The following is a 16,040-nucleotide window of genomic DNA, read 5'->3' on the forward strand; positions in this document are numbered from 1 at the left end:
ATGATTTTATTTTTTTCCTTGGGGTTCTTCTGGGATGGACTCGGTTCAGCGGGCGTATCAAACTGTTCATGACACAGCCATTTTATACCCGCGAAAAGCCACTCAAAGCTGTGTGTCATATTGATTTTACCAGTTAAGGGGATTTTTTTTCCCTCTGTTGAAAAAGCATTTTCATTCAGCATGAGGTGATTTCCTGCTCTTAGAAAGCCACCAAGCTGATTTTCACTGGTCAGGTTGGTTTTAGAAGAATTTTGGGAACTTATCAGCTGATCAGGGTTGTGTTTCCTGTACAGCAGCATATGCATTGCTGGAAAAGTTAACTAGCAATTCATGACTGTGTCCTAAATGTGGATTACTGTAAATTCTATCATTTAAACCATGTTGGTTTATCAATTTACAACTGCTTTTATGTAATGCATGTTAAATAACTTGTGCTATTTAAGTGGTTCAAGATCAAATTATTGCTGTGAATAATGAACATTGCATCTGAAGTGTATGCTGCTATTTTTAAATCATTTGCTGAATATATGTGACCCTGGACCACAAAACCAGTCATAAAGTTAAATTTTACAAAACTGAGATGTATATATATTTGGCCGAGATACATCTATTTGAAAATCTGGAATCTGAGGGTGCAAAAAAATCAAAATACTGAGAAAATCACCTTTAAAGTTGTCCAAATGAAGTTCTTAACAATGCATATCACCATTCAAAAATTTCATTTTGATATGTTTACAGTAGGAATTTTACAAAAAAGATTTTTGGTATAAAAAAAAAATAATTTTGACCCATACAATGTATTTTTGGCTATTGCTACAAATATACCGCAGCGACTTAAGACTGGTTCTGTGGTCCAGGGTCACTCACACACACACACACACACACACACACACACACACACACACACACACACACACACACACACACACACACACACACACACACACACACACACACACACACACACACACACATATATGCATCTGCATCTCATACTAACATAGGCTATGCTTTTAACCACAGGTCAGTCACACAACTTTGCAAATTTACATTGAAACTCTGGTTACGGAAAACACTAAATCACAGAAAAAAAGTTGGTAATGATGGAACTTGTGACTAAAGTTAATAGTGATGCACTAAAATTTTGACAACCAAAAATATTCAACTCAATCAGCAAAATAAAATGAATTTCATTTTCGTCGAAAAAGGTTTTAGAGGACTAAGATCATTGATTAAAACACTGACATTTAATTAGCACTTCACTGATGGAGTGAACTGTTTTAGAATCTATTTTGGAGATAAACTACTACAGGTAAACATGTCTGCTGTTTGGATGCTAGGACTGGGTTGACAATATCAATTTCTTACTTTTAACCATCTCCATTTTGATCAACCAATATATTGATTCTTAAATTGCTGAAATGATCATTTAGTTTCTGGTGTTTTCAATTGAACAAAACTTCAAAACTTTAATACTAAACATTATTTGCATTGCACTGGCCATTTATTGAATAACTGCAATTAGCTTTGTACGTTTTGATATTAAAAAAGTCTTCTTGTTCAAATTCTGTCAATTTTATCACATTTTTGAAACGATAAATGTCATTCTGGTGGCTTTTAATGTAGCTGTACACAACACTGTAACTGCTTTAGTTCAATCAGCACAAAAAAACGATCATCTATTTCTCTTTACTACGTTATAGCACAAAATAAACATAAATGAACATCAGAACGTGTTGAAAGAAACAGTATGTCTTACTGAAATTCATCATGTTTTATGCAATCACTCAGTTAGTGTTTCAACCACAGAAAAATTATGTTGAAAATTCAGCTTTGCACCACAAGAATACATTTTGCTATTTTAAAACATATTCACATAGAAAACATGTCTTTTAAATTGTAATAATTTTTAACAATATTTAGTTTATGGTGTTTTCAAGTGACTCAACATTTGAACAAAACTTCACTGAACATTATTTGTATTGCAATTAGCTTTGTGCGTTTTCAAATGAAACAAAGTCTCATTGTTCAAGTTATGTCATTATTAACACATTTTTCAAACAATAAATATCATTCAAGTGCTCTTTAATGTGGCTTGACACATTGCTGTAGTTCAATCAGCACAAAAAACAAAACAAAACGATCTCTTCCAATTTACTACTACTGTAGTTATAGCACAAAATAAACAAATGAACTTCAGAAGATGTTGAAAGAAACAGTATGGCTTACTGAAATGCATCATGTTTCATATAATCACTTATTTAGGGTTTAAACCATAGAAAAATGTCAATAAAACAAATAATAACTAACTGCAGAGCCGCCTGGCCATTACATAACCTCACTGAAAGCCATTCAATACCCATAGCTTGTTAGCATTTTAGCATTTTGCTAAATATGTGCACTAAAATGCATATTACGTATATTTTTACTAAACCTAGTGATGTCTTCATTGTTAAATGCAAGTTTGAATAAATCTGTAACGAAAACAAGCTTTTATTACAAGCAACGAGTATAAACAATTACATCAGTTATAACAATTATATCACATCCACTTGGTATAAAAACTGCCTTGTGTGCAATTTAGATGTTTGTACACAACTCAGTGTGTTGACTGTTAAATACATTGTTTAATTTGTTGACTACTTAATTTTTTTTAGTTGAATTACTTTAATTAAGTTTTACATTTACTTTCAGTTTCAGGTTTGGGCTAAATGAAAACTTTAATTCAGTTTGCAGTGTTTTGGTTAGAAAAAAAAAAGGGTCTAATAGCTGGTTAATGATGCTTTTGGGAAAAGAATATGCCCTTAAAATCTTAGTCACCTCCCAGTGTGTATAATATGAATGCAAATCCACTTTAGAGATCATGTAAGCATGCCGTTAGTGTTTGTGAGGTTATTAAAGTGAGAACCGTATATGGGAACCTGCATTGCGCTTCTTGTTTTTGGCTGTGATAGTGTGTATGTGTGTGTGTGGAGGCCATTTGTGTGTCATACAGCATGTCTTATTGTGTGCTGTGATTTATAGTGTGCACTTGTGTGTATGTTGCGCGTGTTGCTCTCACAGGACACGACAAAACACACAAGGGCGGATGAGAGCGCTGACCCCACGGTCATACCTCATTACCAGCGCAGAGAGAGAGACAGACAGAGAGACTGTCATATATAACCCCAGCAGAGCATCAGGCAAACTGACAAGCAAATGTCTCTCTCTCTCTCTATCGCGCTCTCTCTCTCTCTCTCTTTCTCTGAGTAATGGACAGTGGGCAGAGAGGGAGATGGGCTGAGAAATGACCTACAGCCAGAGAGCACAGGTAATCAGTCACACACACATTCCCTGCAGGACGACCATCCAGCCTGCCTCACACTACACACACAGACACACATCTATAGGACAACAGGTTCAGTGTCAAACCTTTAATATACCAAGGTCCCTCAACAATATAGGCCATATGAGACATACAGAAGGTCACATGTGGATAGAAGAGCACATACTGTCCTCAAAACACCTCTTCTATGGTCTGTGTGCAACAATTTCAATGCAATTCAATTCAAAGTGACTGAAAAAAAAGCACTAAAGTGCTCATCGGATGCCCATTTTCCATAAGTTGATTCTTTTGTTGACTTAATCAGAAGTCTATAACTTTTTACCCTGTCAAAATCAGCCCTTTTTAGAGCGAGCTATTCTGTTGCATGTTCCTTTAAATGCTAATGAGCTCTGCTCGCCCCGCCCCTGTCTGCCATGGAATGACGAGCCGTAATGTTTACTAAAGCCGAATTTAGCCACATTTAGCCGCGTTTAGCTGCGAAACTTGCTAACAAGCACATTATTAAGAAAGGTCATTTGCAAAGATGCATAAAACGCTTTCCTTTCAAAAACTAAAGTAACGTTAATCCTCTGCGTCTTCAGTAGCTCAGATGTTGGGAGTAAATGAGGACTATGTTCATTATTACATCCAACAACTAACACCTCAATCGCTCAATCGAAGACATTCTTGTCTTCCCCTGCACCTGAGTCACACAATGGTGATCGGAGTCGGACTGTTTCAGCTCGGTGTGGGCGGGTCTAAGGTAAGGCGCTCATGTCAATCAACTATCATGGGAGCGGCTTCTGTCTGTGTGCCATTGCACCGTCAAGAAGCTGAGAATGACCTGATTTTAAAAAGGGGATATTACGTTTTAAGATTAAAAAAAAAACACTGGGTGGATTTTTATCATTGTAGGGTGGTTGTGTACACAAACTGCCAACACACATTAATGTTCAAACATGTAAAAGTGAGTTTTGCATCTGATGACCCCTTTAAAGGTTAAAATATTTTCTTTTGTCCCAGTTTAATGTGCAAAGACAAGAGGATGTAAAGACTGGTTTCCTCAGAAAGTGTAAACACTATTGGATATACAAATTGATACTGTGGAATTGATGTATTGATACTAATAAGCTACTTATTTGGTACCGATTCCTTAAAAAAAGCAATATTAAAAATATTCTTTAAATGCTTTCAGTGCTTTTGTTTAATGTTTGTGCTAAAACACACCTGTGCATATTTAGACACTGGCTCAACCAATGGAATGCATTGGGGGAGGGGCTGCATGTTTGTCTGACCAATAGCAGATCTTGAGTGTTTCGGAAACCTGTTTGAAAACAAATGACAACTTCATTTTTGCTGAAACTACACTAAACCTTTAAGTGGATTTTTTAAGGATCATAAAGTTTCTCTGCGCTACTGCACCAATTTTGATAGTTTCAATAACACAGTCAGCACAAACACACTGCTGTTCAAAGGTTCAGGGGTGAGTATAATTTTTTTTTTTTTTTGTAAAGAATGTAATACTTTTTGTTCAGCAAGGACACATTAAATTGATCAAAAGTGACAGTAAAAACATTTATAACATTACAAAAGATTTTCTATTTCAAATAAACTGTACTTTTGAACTCTCTATTTTTTAAAGAATACAGAGAAATAAAATGGATCAGTTTCAATAAAAATGTGAAGCAGCAGAACAGAGCAGCTTTTTGTTCTCATTAACAAGAAAAGTTTATTGAGCAGCAAATTAGCATATTAAAATAATTGCTTAAGGATTGTGACACTGATGACTAGAATAATAATGCTGAAAATTACAGTTTGAAACATATTCACATTGAAAACATTTTTAAATTAAAACAACACTTTAAAATATTCACATTATTATATGTGACCCTAGACTACAAAACAGTCACAAGGGTCAGTTCTTTGAAATTGATGTATAGTTTGCTAGGATAGGACAACATATCTTAGCAATGCATATTACTAATCAAAAATTAAGTTTATATGGAAGGAAATTTACAAAATATCTTCATGGGACATGATCTTTACTTAATATCCTAATGTTTTTTGGCATAAAAGAAAAATCTATAATTCTGACACATGCAGTGTATTTTTGGATATATTTTTTGTAAAGAATCTAATACTTTTTGTTCAACAAGGATGCATTAACTTGATCAAAAGTGACAGTAAAACATTTATAACATTACACATGATTTTCTATTTCAAATAAACCATGTACTTTTGAACTCGCTGTATTTTTTATAGAATACAGAGAAATAAAATACATCAGTTTCCATAAAAATGTGAAGCAGCAAAATGATGTTAAATAATGATGTTGAAAATTCAGCTTTGCATCACAAAAATAAATTAAATTTGAAGACATATTCACATAGAAAACATACATTTTTAAATTAAAACAATGCTTCACAATATTCACATTATTATATGTGACCCTGGACCACAAAACCAGTCATAAGGGTCCTTTTTTTTTTTTACACTGATGCATGGTTTGTTAGGATTGGACAATATTTGGCTGAGATACGATTATTTGAGAATCTGATATTAAAATAGTGAGAAAATCGTCTTTAAAGTTGTCCAAATGAAGTTCTTAGCAATGCATTTAACTAATCTCAAATTAAGTTTTGATATATTTATGGTAGGAAATTTACAAAATATTTTCATAAAACATGACCTTTACTTAATAATTTTGACCCATAAAATGTATTTTTGGGAATATCTACAAATATACACATGCTACTTAAGACTGGTTTTGTGGTCCAGGGTCACATATGTGTCTATTTTGGAGATAAACTACCACAGGTAAATATAGAAGCTGTGTGGATGCTAGGACTGGATTGACAATATCAATTTATCACTTTTAACCAATCTCCATTTTGATGATCTAATATTGACTCTTACATTGCTAGAACCATCATTTAGTTCACGGTGTTTTCAGTTGACTGGAACAATTGCACAAAACATCACTAAACATTATGTGTACTGCAGCAGCCTCTTATTAAATAACCACAATAAGCTTTGTAAAAAAAAAAATATATATATTTCAAATTCTGTCAATTTTATCACATTTTTCAAACAATAAATGTCATTCTGGTGGCCTTTAATGCAACCAATTAGCACAAGAACCGATCATCTCGTCCTCTTTACTACTAGTTATAGCATGAAATAAACATAGAAGAACATCAGAAGGTGCTGAAAGAAACAGTATGGCTTACTGAAAAGTTTTCTTTTTTTGTAAAGAATCTAATACTTTTTGTTCAGCAAGGATGCATTAAATCGATCAAAAGTGACAGTAAAAACATTTGTAACATTACAAAAGATTTTCTATTTCAAATAAACCATGTACTTTTGAACTCGCTGTATTTTTGAAAGAATACAGAGAAATAAAATGCATCAGTTTCCATAAAAATGTGAAGCAGTAGAAGCAGCCTTTTTTTTTATTTAATTTAATTTATTTTTGGGGATTTTATCAGAAATGTTTCTTGAGCAGCAAATCCGCATTTTAGAATTTCTGAAGGATCATGTGACACTGAGGACCATAATAATGATGCTGAAAATTCACCTTTGCATCACAATTTTAAAACATATTCTCATATAAAACATTTCTTTTTAAATTGACAATATTCACATTATCTTATGTGAATACCAAGATGCCTGATCATCTTTAAAGTCTTGCAATCCAGGTTTAATGGGTTTCTCATTTTACCAGCAACTGCAATCTGTTTGTCCTCTATTATATGTTCCTTTCACTTACAAAAAAAAAAAACAATATTCCCAGTTCAACGTCTGTCTAGAGGGCTCGCATTGATTCAGACGTCAGTGAATTTAGTGACAGTGTTTTCAAACCAGCTGTTTTGATTCAGCCTGCAAAGCTGCGGTCGTCACGGTCTGTGCGTTCGCAGCTATGCTTATGACTGACTATTATGGGATAGCGTACTGCGTGTGTTCATTTGACCCTTTGAATAATAGCAACGAGAACAAAATACAAGAAAGAGGCAGTGCAGAAAGAGGGGAGCAGAATATGAATTAGAAACATTGGCACTGCAAACATTAGTGACATGCACAATAGGAAAAATCAGGAACCTGTTGAGATCTGCTCACCTGAGTCACATTTACAATATCTAATTACGAATTCAATTTTAATGCTTTTAAAAAGACTTTTATGCTCATTAAGGATGAGGATTTTTATCAGAAATACAGTAAAAACAGTAATATTGCTAAATCTTATTGCAATTTAAAATAACTTTTTTTATGTGAATAAAATCTATTTTATTTTTGTGATGTAAAGTAGAGTCTTAAGTGTCACATGACCCTTCAGAAATCCCTCTAATATGCTGATTTGCTGCTCAGATGTTATTAATTATGCAATGTATTTAGTGCTCAATTAATAATAATGGTTCTTGTTATTATCCATATCAAAATATCAAATCAAAATAACATTGTAAATGTCTTCCGGTCATTTTCATCAATTTAATTCAGTCCTAAATGAATACATCAATAAACAAAAGAATGAATGAATAAAAAAGGAACGGTAGTGTACAGGTTTAGCCAATATCTTACTATTACAGTTTTAACTGAGGGTGATTTTGACTGCGTGAGAAAATGGATGTGTGGCATGAGAGCGTGCGAAAAGTGTCAATTGCGTGAGTCTCACGCTGAATGCGTGAGAGCTGGCAGCCCTGAGTGTATCAGTTTCCACAAAAACATTAAACAGCAAAACCGTTTTCAAAATACGATAACAAAATTCAAGCAAATCAACATATTAGAATGATTTCTGAAGGATCATTTCTGAGTGACACTGACTTTGCCATCAAAAAATACATTTAATTTGAAAATATATTCAAATTGTAATAATATGTGACCCTGGACCACAAAACTGAGATTTATACATCATCTCAAAGCTGAATCAATAATGTATGGTTTGATAGAATAGGACAATATTTGGCTGAGATACAACTATTTGAAAATCTGGAATCTGAGGGTGCAAAAAAAAAAATCAAAATATTAAGAAAATTGCCTTTAAAGTTGTCCAAATGAAGTTCTTAGCCATGCATATTACTAATCAAAAATGAAGTTTCAATATATTTACAGTAGGAAATTTACAAAATATCTTAATGGAACATTATCTTTACTTAATATCCTAACGATTTTTTATTGCTACAAATATATCTGTGCTGCTTAAGACTGGTTTTATGGTTTAGGTCACATATTTCATTATTTTACTGTTTTTACTATACTTTTGACCAAATAAATGCAGCCTTGGTGAACAGAAAAGGCTACAAAGACATTAAAAAATCGTAATTATTCAAGAAGTTTTAACCAGTAGTGTGGAATGATTTGCAAAACCTTATTAGTTATTGTGAATGGCCCTTATGGTCACTATTTTAGAGAAAGGGCTGTAAATCTTACCTGGAAGGTGACAGGCTGATAGATGTCAGAGAGGCGGAACTGCTTGAGGAAGCGTTCATCCTCGCTCCAGAAAAGTCGGATATCAGGGATGCCGAACAGAACCATGGCCAACCTCTCCAGCCCCAGACCAAAAGCCCAGCCCATCTTATTCCCAGCACCAGCTGTGGAAGATAAAAAAAAATAATAATAAAAAAAATGAGTGGAAAACCTTCTCATTTTATTATTTGTTTTTCAGAGTGTGACATTCTGTCATGAAAAGACAAATGTTTCAACAAGGATGAATGCAGCTAGTCAAAACAAATCCAGCAGAATCCCAAACCTTGACGTTCTTCTGTTGTGTTGCGGCGTTCAGCATACAAATACAAAACCCTTTAAGTCAACCTGAAAGCAAAACCCACCTTTCAAGGAACGTTTTTGATCGTATTATGCATGATTCATCAATTCATGTTATTCCAGATAAAAACTAAAATGCTTGCTCCATAATCTTTCATGAAAACACAATAACACGCTCCTCTATTTTGGCTCCTCTCCTTTTTAATGTCGCAGCTACTTTCATTACTACTATTTAACAATTAAAGAGCAGTTTCATGTCTATCCTTGTGTTGGTGTAATTTGTATGCAATCTGTAGTTACAAAATTGAGTACACTCCTCACATTTCAGCAACCATTTTAGTGTATCTTCTCAAAGGACAATACTATAGAAATGGAACTTGGATATATTTTAGAGTAGTCAGTGTGCAGCTTGTATAGCAGTATAGACTTACTGTCCTCTGAAAATAACTCAACATACAGCCATTATTGTCAAAATAGCTGGCAACAAAAGTAAGTACACCCTAAGTGATAACAGCAGTATGTTGTTAAACCATGCATGCAACATGTCCTACTGTATTCATCATGTTTATGTTTTTGTCTGCTTTACAGGACCAAACAAAGTTGTGTATCTTGTATTAGAGCAGTTCAATTGGTGCTTTAAGTGCAGTTCTCTCATACTGACCACTGGATGTTCAACATGGCATCTCATGGCAAAGAACTCTCTGAGGATTGAAATTTAGAATTGTTGCTCTCCACAAAGATGGCCAAGGCTATTAGAGGTTCAGTAACACCCTGAAACTGAGTTACACTACAGTGATCAGGGTCATACAGAGTATTTCCAAGATGGGTTCCATTCGGAACAGGCCTCACAAGGTTCGATCAACGAAGTTGAGCACTAATTCTGTGCGTCAGGTGCAGAACCTGGCTTAAAAAAAAAACAGATGCATGAGCATTGCTTTAAAGGTTGGAGAAGTAGAAGGTCAGCTTGTCAGTGCTCAGACCATACGCTGCACACTGCAACAAGTCGGTTTGCATAGGCGTCGTCCCAGAAGGAAGCCTCATCTGAAGCTGGCTCACAAGAAAGCCCGCAAACAGTTTGCTGAAGACAACCTGTCCAAGAGCACAAATTAATGGAACCAAGTCCTGTGGTCTGATGAGACTATAAGATCAACTTGTTTGGCTCAGATGGTGTCCAGCATGTGTGGCGATGCCCTGGTGAGGAGTACCAAGAAAATTGTGTCTTGCCTACAGTCAAGCATGGTGGTGGTAGCATCATGGTCTGGGGCTGCATGAGTGCTGCTGATACTGGGGAGCTGAAGTTCATTGAGGGAAACATGGATTCCATTACTGTACATTCTAAGGCAAAACATGATGCCTTCTCTCCAGAAACTAGGCCGAACGACAGTTTTCCAACATGATGATAACCCCAAACACACCACCAAGATGACAACTGCCTTGCTGAGGAAGCTGAAGGTGATGGGGTGGCCAAGTATGTCTCCAGACCTGAACTCTATTAAGCACCTCAAGTGCATCCTCAAGTGTAAGGTGGAGAAGCACCATGTGTCTAACGTCCAGCAGCTCTGTGAGGAGAGGAGGAGGATCCCAGCAACAACCTGTGCAGCTCTGGTCAATTCCATACCCAGGATAATTAAGGCAATGCCAGATAACAATGGTGCTAACACAATATATTGACACTTTGGACAAGTTCACTTAGGGTGTACTCACTTCTGTTGCCAACTGTTTTGACAATAATGGCTGTATGTTGAGTTATTTCCAGAGGACAGTAAATCTATGCTGCTATACAAGCTGCACATTGACTACTCTAAAATACATCCAAGTTTAATTTCTACAGTATACTATTGTCCTTTGAGAAGATATACTAAAATGGATGCTGAAATGTGAGGAGTGTACTCACTTTTGCGAGATTCTGTAATTTCTTTTTTAAGTAACTTACCTAGCACTGGCTGCAAATGGCGTTTAGCATTTAGCAGACACATTATCCAAAGCAATTTGTCACCAATTCAACAATTTCGGTAATATACGAATGTCAGCTTTATTTGATAAGTAGATTATGAAGCAAGACAGAGAAGAGGAGAAATGCAGAGAAGGAAAGTTTTTTTAAGATCCACTAGACGAGGAATAATTAAATTGACATATCTTGTTGATTGACAGTCAGAGACAAGGCTGTGTGGCTCTCGGGCGATCGGCGTTGGAAATAGAGCCGCTATTTCTGATGTGATTATAGTCATTATGAATTTTTATTTGCTTCGCAACCCTGTATGACCTATGGTGAGCGGAAGAGTGAACAAACAGAATTTTCTCCTCTTTTCCGGGCCTTTCACACTCTCTCTAGCACGTCACTGTTTAACCCAGTGAGGCATTCCTTCAGATGTGAGGGAAATGTGCTTTATATGTTAATGAAGGGAATGCTCAGGGGTCAAAGCGCTCAGCCAGACGGGACAGAAACCGGAATAAATCTAACCTTCGCACGTACAAATCAATCAACTCTCCCTTCCTCTCCCAAGTGGAGACATTAATGATTCCGATCTCTCTCAAGAACGCCGAATTAAAATTTTCTTTCAAATACTCATTCCACCAATTGCGAAAAATACTAATATATAAAAAACTTTCGTTTTAATAGTCTCCAAGCTTGAATAAGCATGACTTGATTTGAGTGTGAGATTGAATTTGATTTAAATACATGATTTCTCTAAAGAAAATGTGGTGTTTGCCCACGGAAAAAAAAAATAACTGCAATAATTGGGTGCTGTAGGCTGGTCCTTAGTGGTCGTTCTTGGTGTTTTTCATTGGCCTTAGTCTGCTTAATTTTGTTTTGGACCAGTTCACCCAATTGGGCTAAACCATCAGAAACAGTTTGAGATTCTAGCAGCACAGATCTAAAAGTTAATCAAAACTCGCAGACAGTCACTCGATGCGATGCTGGTTTTTGCCAACACATTCAGTGCACGAGTTCCTCCAACAGTTTTTATATTTTATATGCTTTAGACATGTAAAACACCACATTTCACATCATTATTGGGTTCTTTATAGTGCCCCTATTATGCAATTTCCAATATTGCCTGTTTTTTTTCTGTTTAGTGATAGTTGTTCATGAGTCCCTTGTTTGTCCTGAACAGTTCAACTGTCCGCTGTTCTTCAGAAAAATCCTTCAGGTCCCACAAATTACTTTGTTTTCCAGCATTTTTGTGTATTTGAACCCTTTCCAGCAATGACTGTATGATTTTGAGATCCATCTTTTCACACTGAGGACAACTGAGGGACTCATATGCAACTGTTACAGAAGATTCAAACGCTCACTGATGCTCCAGAAGGAAAAAACCATGCATTAAGAACTGGGGGGTGAAAACTTCTGGAATTTGAAAATCAGGGTATCGTGTTTTCTTCTGGAGCATCAGTGAGCGTTTGAACCTTCTGTAATAGTTGCATACGAGTCCCTCAGTTGTCCTCAGTGTGAAAAGATGGATCTCAAAATCATACAGTCATTGTGAGAAAGGTTTCAAATACACAAAAATGATGAAAAACCAAAGAATTTGTGGGACCTGAAGGATTTGTCTGAAGAACATTTGTATGATCCCTTTTATATGGTAAAATAATTAATATTTTTGCAGTTTCTGCAAGGTGTATGTAAACTTTTAAACTCAACTCAACTTTTGACCGCAACACTGACTTGCATTTTATGAATCACCGTGGACCAAAAAATCTTATTTACTGTTCTACTGAAGAAAAAACAAAAGTCACCTACATCTTGGACAGCCTGAGGGTGACTAAACGAACAACACATTTTTATTTTTATTTTTATCTCTAAATTCTGTGAGGGAAAAAATAAACTTTTTTTGTTTGAGTTTATAACATCAGATTAGATTTTATCATGTGATTTTCTGCCATTCATTGTGCAACAGGTTGTTACATCAGACGAAATAAAATGTATGTGTTTGGATTTGGTATAGATTTCAATACTACCCCAAATATTGTGAATTGTAAAGGTTTATGATTTTGTGTTGTTATATGCCAACAAATGTGAACAACAAATTAACTAACAATAATCAGAAATGTTTCTTGAGCAGCAAATCAGCATATCAGAAGGATTTCTGAAGGATCATGTGACACTGAAGACTGGAGTAATGATGCTGAAAATTCAGCTCTGATCACAGGAATAAATTACATTTTAACATTTATTCACATACCAACCAGTTCTTTTAAACTGTCCCTGCTGAAAAAGACAGCTAAAAACAGCCTAGGCTGGTTGTCTGGTTTTAGCTGGTCAACCAACCTGGTTTTAGCTGGTCAGCAGGCTGGTTTTAGAGGGGTTTTGGTCACTTTCCCAGCCTGGTCAGGCTGGTCTTATCTGGTCAGGCTGGGATACCACCAGCTAAAACCATCCTGACCAGGCTGGGAGACCAGCTAAAACCAGCTACTTCTAGCTCAAACCGGCTAAGACCAGCCAACCAGCCTAGGCTTACTTGTGCTTGCAGGCTTTGGCTGAGGTCAGAGCATTTTATTTAATCTAAGGTTTGCTTATTAAACTTTTAAAAAGTCTTATGAAACCATTTTCCTCCCTCTCGCTGACTCTCGTAATCAATTAAATGGGGAACCCTGATATGGAGGTGATCCTGGTACCCTAGGCAAGATATGAGTCCTGAAAAAAAGACCAAAGTGAAACAGTATTTTGTAGATAAAATACAATAAATAATAAAATAAAATAAAATAAAATAAAATAAAATAAAATAATGGGCTTTTGGACTGGTGAAAAAAATGATTTGCATTCTTAAAATGACGGCATGGTTGTCTAGTACATCTAGTAATCTTTTATCTCAAAGATTAAGAAAAAATGTAAACAGAAATATGCATGTTACAAGAAAATAATGTATATGATGAAACATATTTATTTCTATACATATATTTTGTAGAAAACAAACCTGCATCAAAATAAATAAAATAACATAAAATAACATAAAATAACATAAAATAACATAAAATAACATAAAATACAATAAAATAAATGGCTTTTTGGGACTGGAGAAAAATGTCTGTAGAAAAAATAAATAAATAAATAAATGATAAAAAAAAAAAAATAAATAAAATCAAATATTAAATAAATAAATAAATAAATAAATAATAAAATAGAATAGAACTAAACAAAAGGCTATTTTTGGGCTGAAAAAATGTCTGTAGAAAAGAAACCAGTATAAAACATTACTAAATATAATAAGGCTATTTTACAAATGTCTGTTATAAAATAAAATAATAATAATAAAAAAAAAATAAAAAATAAAAAATAATAAAATAAAATAAAATAAAATAAAATAAAATAAAACTAAATTAAATTAAATATGGGATACCACCAGCTAGAATCATCCTGGGAGACTTAAACCAGCTACTTTTTACAGTATTTTTGTTTGAATAAATGCAGCCTTGCTGAGCAAAATACTCTTCTAACCCCACATTTTCATTATTTTTGTACATTTTATCAATGCCGATATAAAAAATGAAAGCCTTCTGCACATTTTGAGGCTTCATTCACGTCCGCAGCGTGTTGGTGGCGTGACGTGAATGCACTATGAGAAATAGTCACACTGATGCCTGCTTTCGCGAGCACGTCTAATTACATGGATGATGATGTAGATGGAAGGAAGACTCCACTAGAGTTGCTCCGGCGCTGCGCCGTGGATTGATGGTGGGGCTGATTGCTATCACTCGTCTGTCAGTGGAAATCACGAGCACATCCAGGGAGATAAAAGAGAGGTGTAAAGCGTTGTGACACGGCTAAGAGTGAAGCCGAGGCTAAGCGGACGGGTGCCAACACACACACCGCGGACGCCAGAGACGTCAGCCAGAAGCCGGCACGAATCTGAATGACCTCAGACGAACGCCACGGCGTTATCTTGAGTCTGTGATGTCGGACGCACTCGTAGCCAATCAGAGCGGGGCGTCGAGAGTAAGCTGCGTTTGACGGCATTCGCCTCGTGATGACATCAGCAGGGCTAACAGTCCTTGGCAGCTTTGACTCACAGCTTGATGCCTCTTCGCCGTTCCTCCCTGCCAATCCCACATTTTCTTTCCTCATCTCTCTCATTTGGTCTCCTACAGTACATGCTTCCAATGCTCATTCCAGTCTCCCGTTGTCTCTGCTCCCTTGCTATTACTCACTTTACGCCCTTTCATCACCCATGTCCCATTCTTCTGTCACTTACTATCTAGTTCTTCCCTTGATTCTTTAGTCTCTCAGTACTTCCCTTGTGTGTTTGTTTGCTTTTTTTTTTCTGGTGTTGATGTAGATTTGCACTAGTCGCCCCTTACTAGAAACACACCTGCTGTTTTCAGCATTAATAATCATGTTTGACAACAGGCTGGAGTCTCTAAAACAGCCGTTGGCATGCTGTGAAACAGAGTGCTGGTCTAGGTTTGCTTAAAGGGATAGTTCACCCAAAAATGAAAATTTGATGTTTATCTGCTTACCCCCAATGCATCCAAGATGTAGGTGACTTTGTTTCCTCAGAAAAACACAAACGAAGATTTTTAATGAAAACCGGTGCAGTCTGCCAGCCTTATCATGGACGTGGATGGGCACCAAACCTTTAAAAGTAAACAAAAACATGCACAGACAAATCCAAATTACACCCTGCGGCTCGTGACGAAACATTGATGTCCTAAGACACGAAACGATCGGTTTTTGTGAGAAACTGAACAGTATTTATATCATTTTTTTACCGTTGATACACATCCACGTCCATCTCTCCTGAGCACGAGTTTGGCATCAGTCACGTCACATGTGCACGCGCTCTGTCGTAGAATACGCAAACGCCGGAAGCGATCTGTCGCATGAATATGACACTCATTGTTTACACAGAGCACAGAGATTGTGGGTATAGCGGCTATTCAAAATGGTAATTTCTTGCGCGTATCCTGATCGTTTAAACCGATTTAAAGCTAAAATATTACGTTTGCTTGCACAAACTCATCCGGGACTTTTCACTGATTT

The 16,040-nt window shown here is 35.9% G+C and overlaps 1 protein-coding gene across 1 annotated transcript in view; it reads right to left on the reverse strand.

Annotated features, from left to right (window-relative positions):
• The window catches only part of fars2 (phenylalanyl-tRNA synthetase 2, mitochondrial), a 107,713-nt gene that overhangs the window by 65,325 nt on the left and 26,348 nt on the right, over positions 1-16,040 (reverse strand). The window contains exon 4 of the mRNA XM_073830869.1: positions 8,729-8,889. Within this exon, the coding sequence (XP_073686970.1) occupies positions 8,729-8,889 (161 nt within the window). The remainder of the gene's footprint in view (positions 1-8,728; positions 8,890-16,040) is intronic.

The sequence above is a fragment of the Garra rufa genome, chromosome 24 (assembly GCF_049309525.1).
Source record: "Garra rufa chromosome 24, GarRuf1.0, whole genome shotgun sequence".
In the NCBI taxonomy this organism is placed as follows: Eukaryota; Metazoa; Chordata; class Actinopteri; order Cypriniformes; family Cyprinidae; genus Garra; species Garra rufa.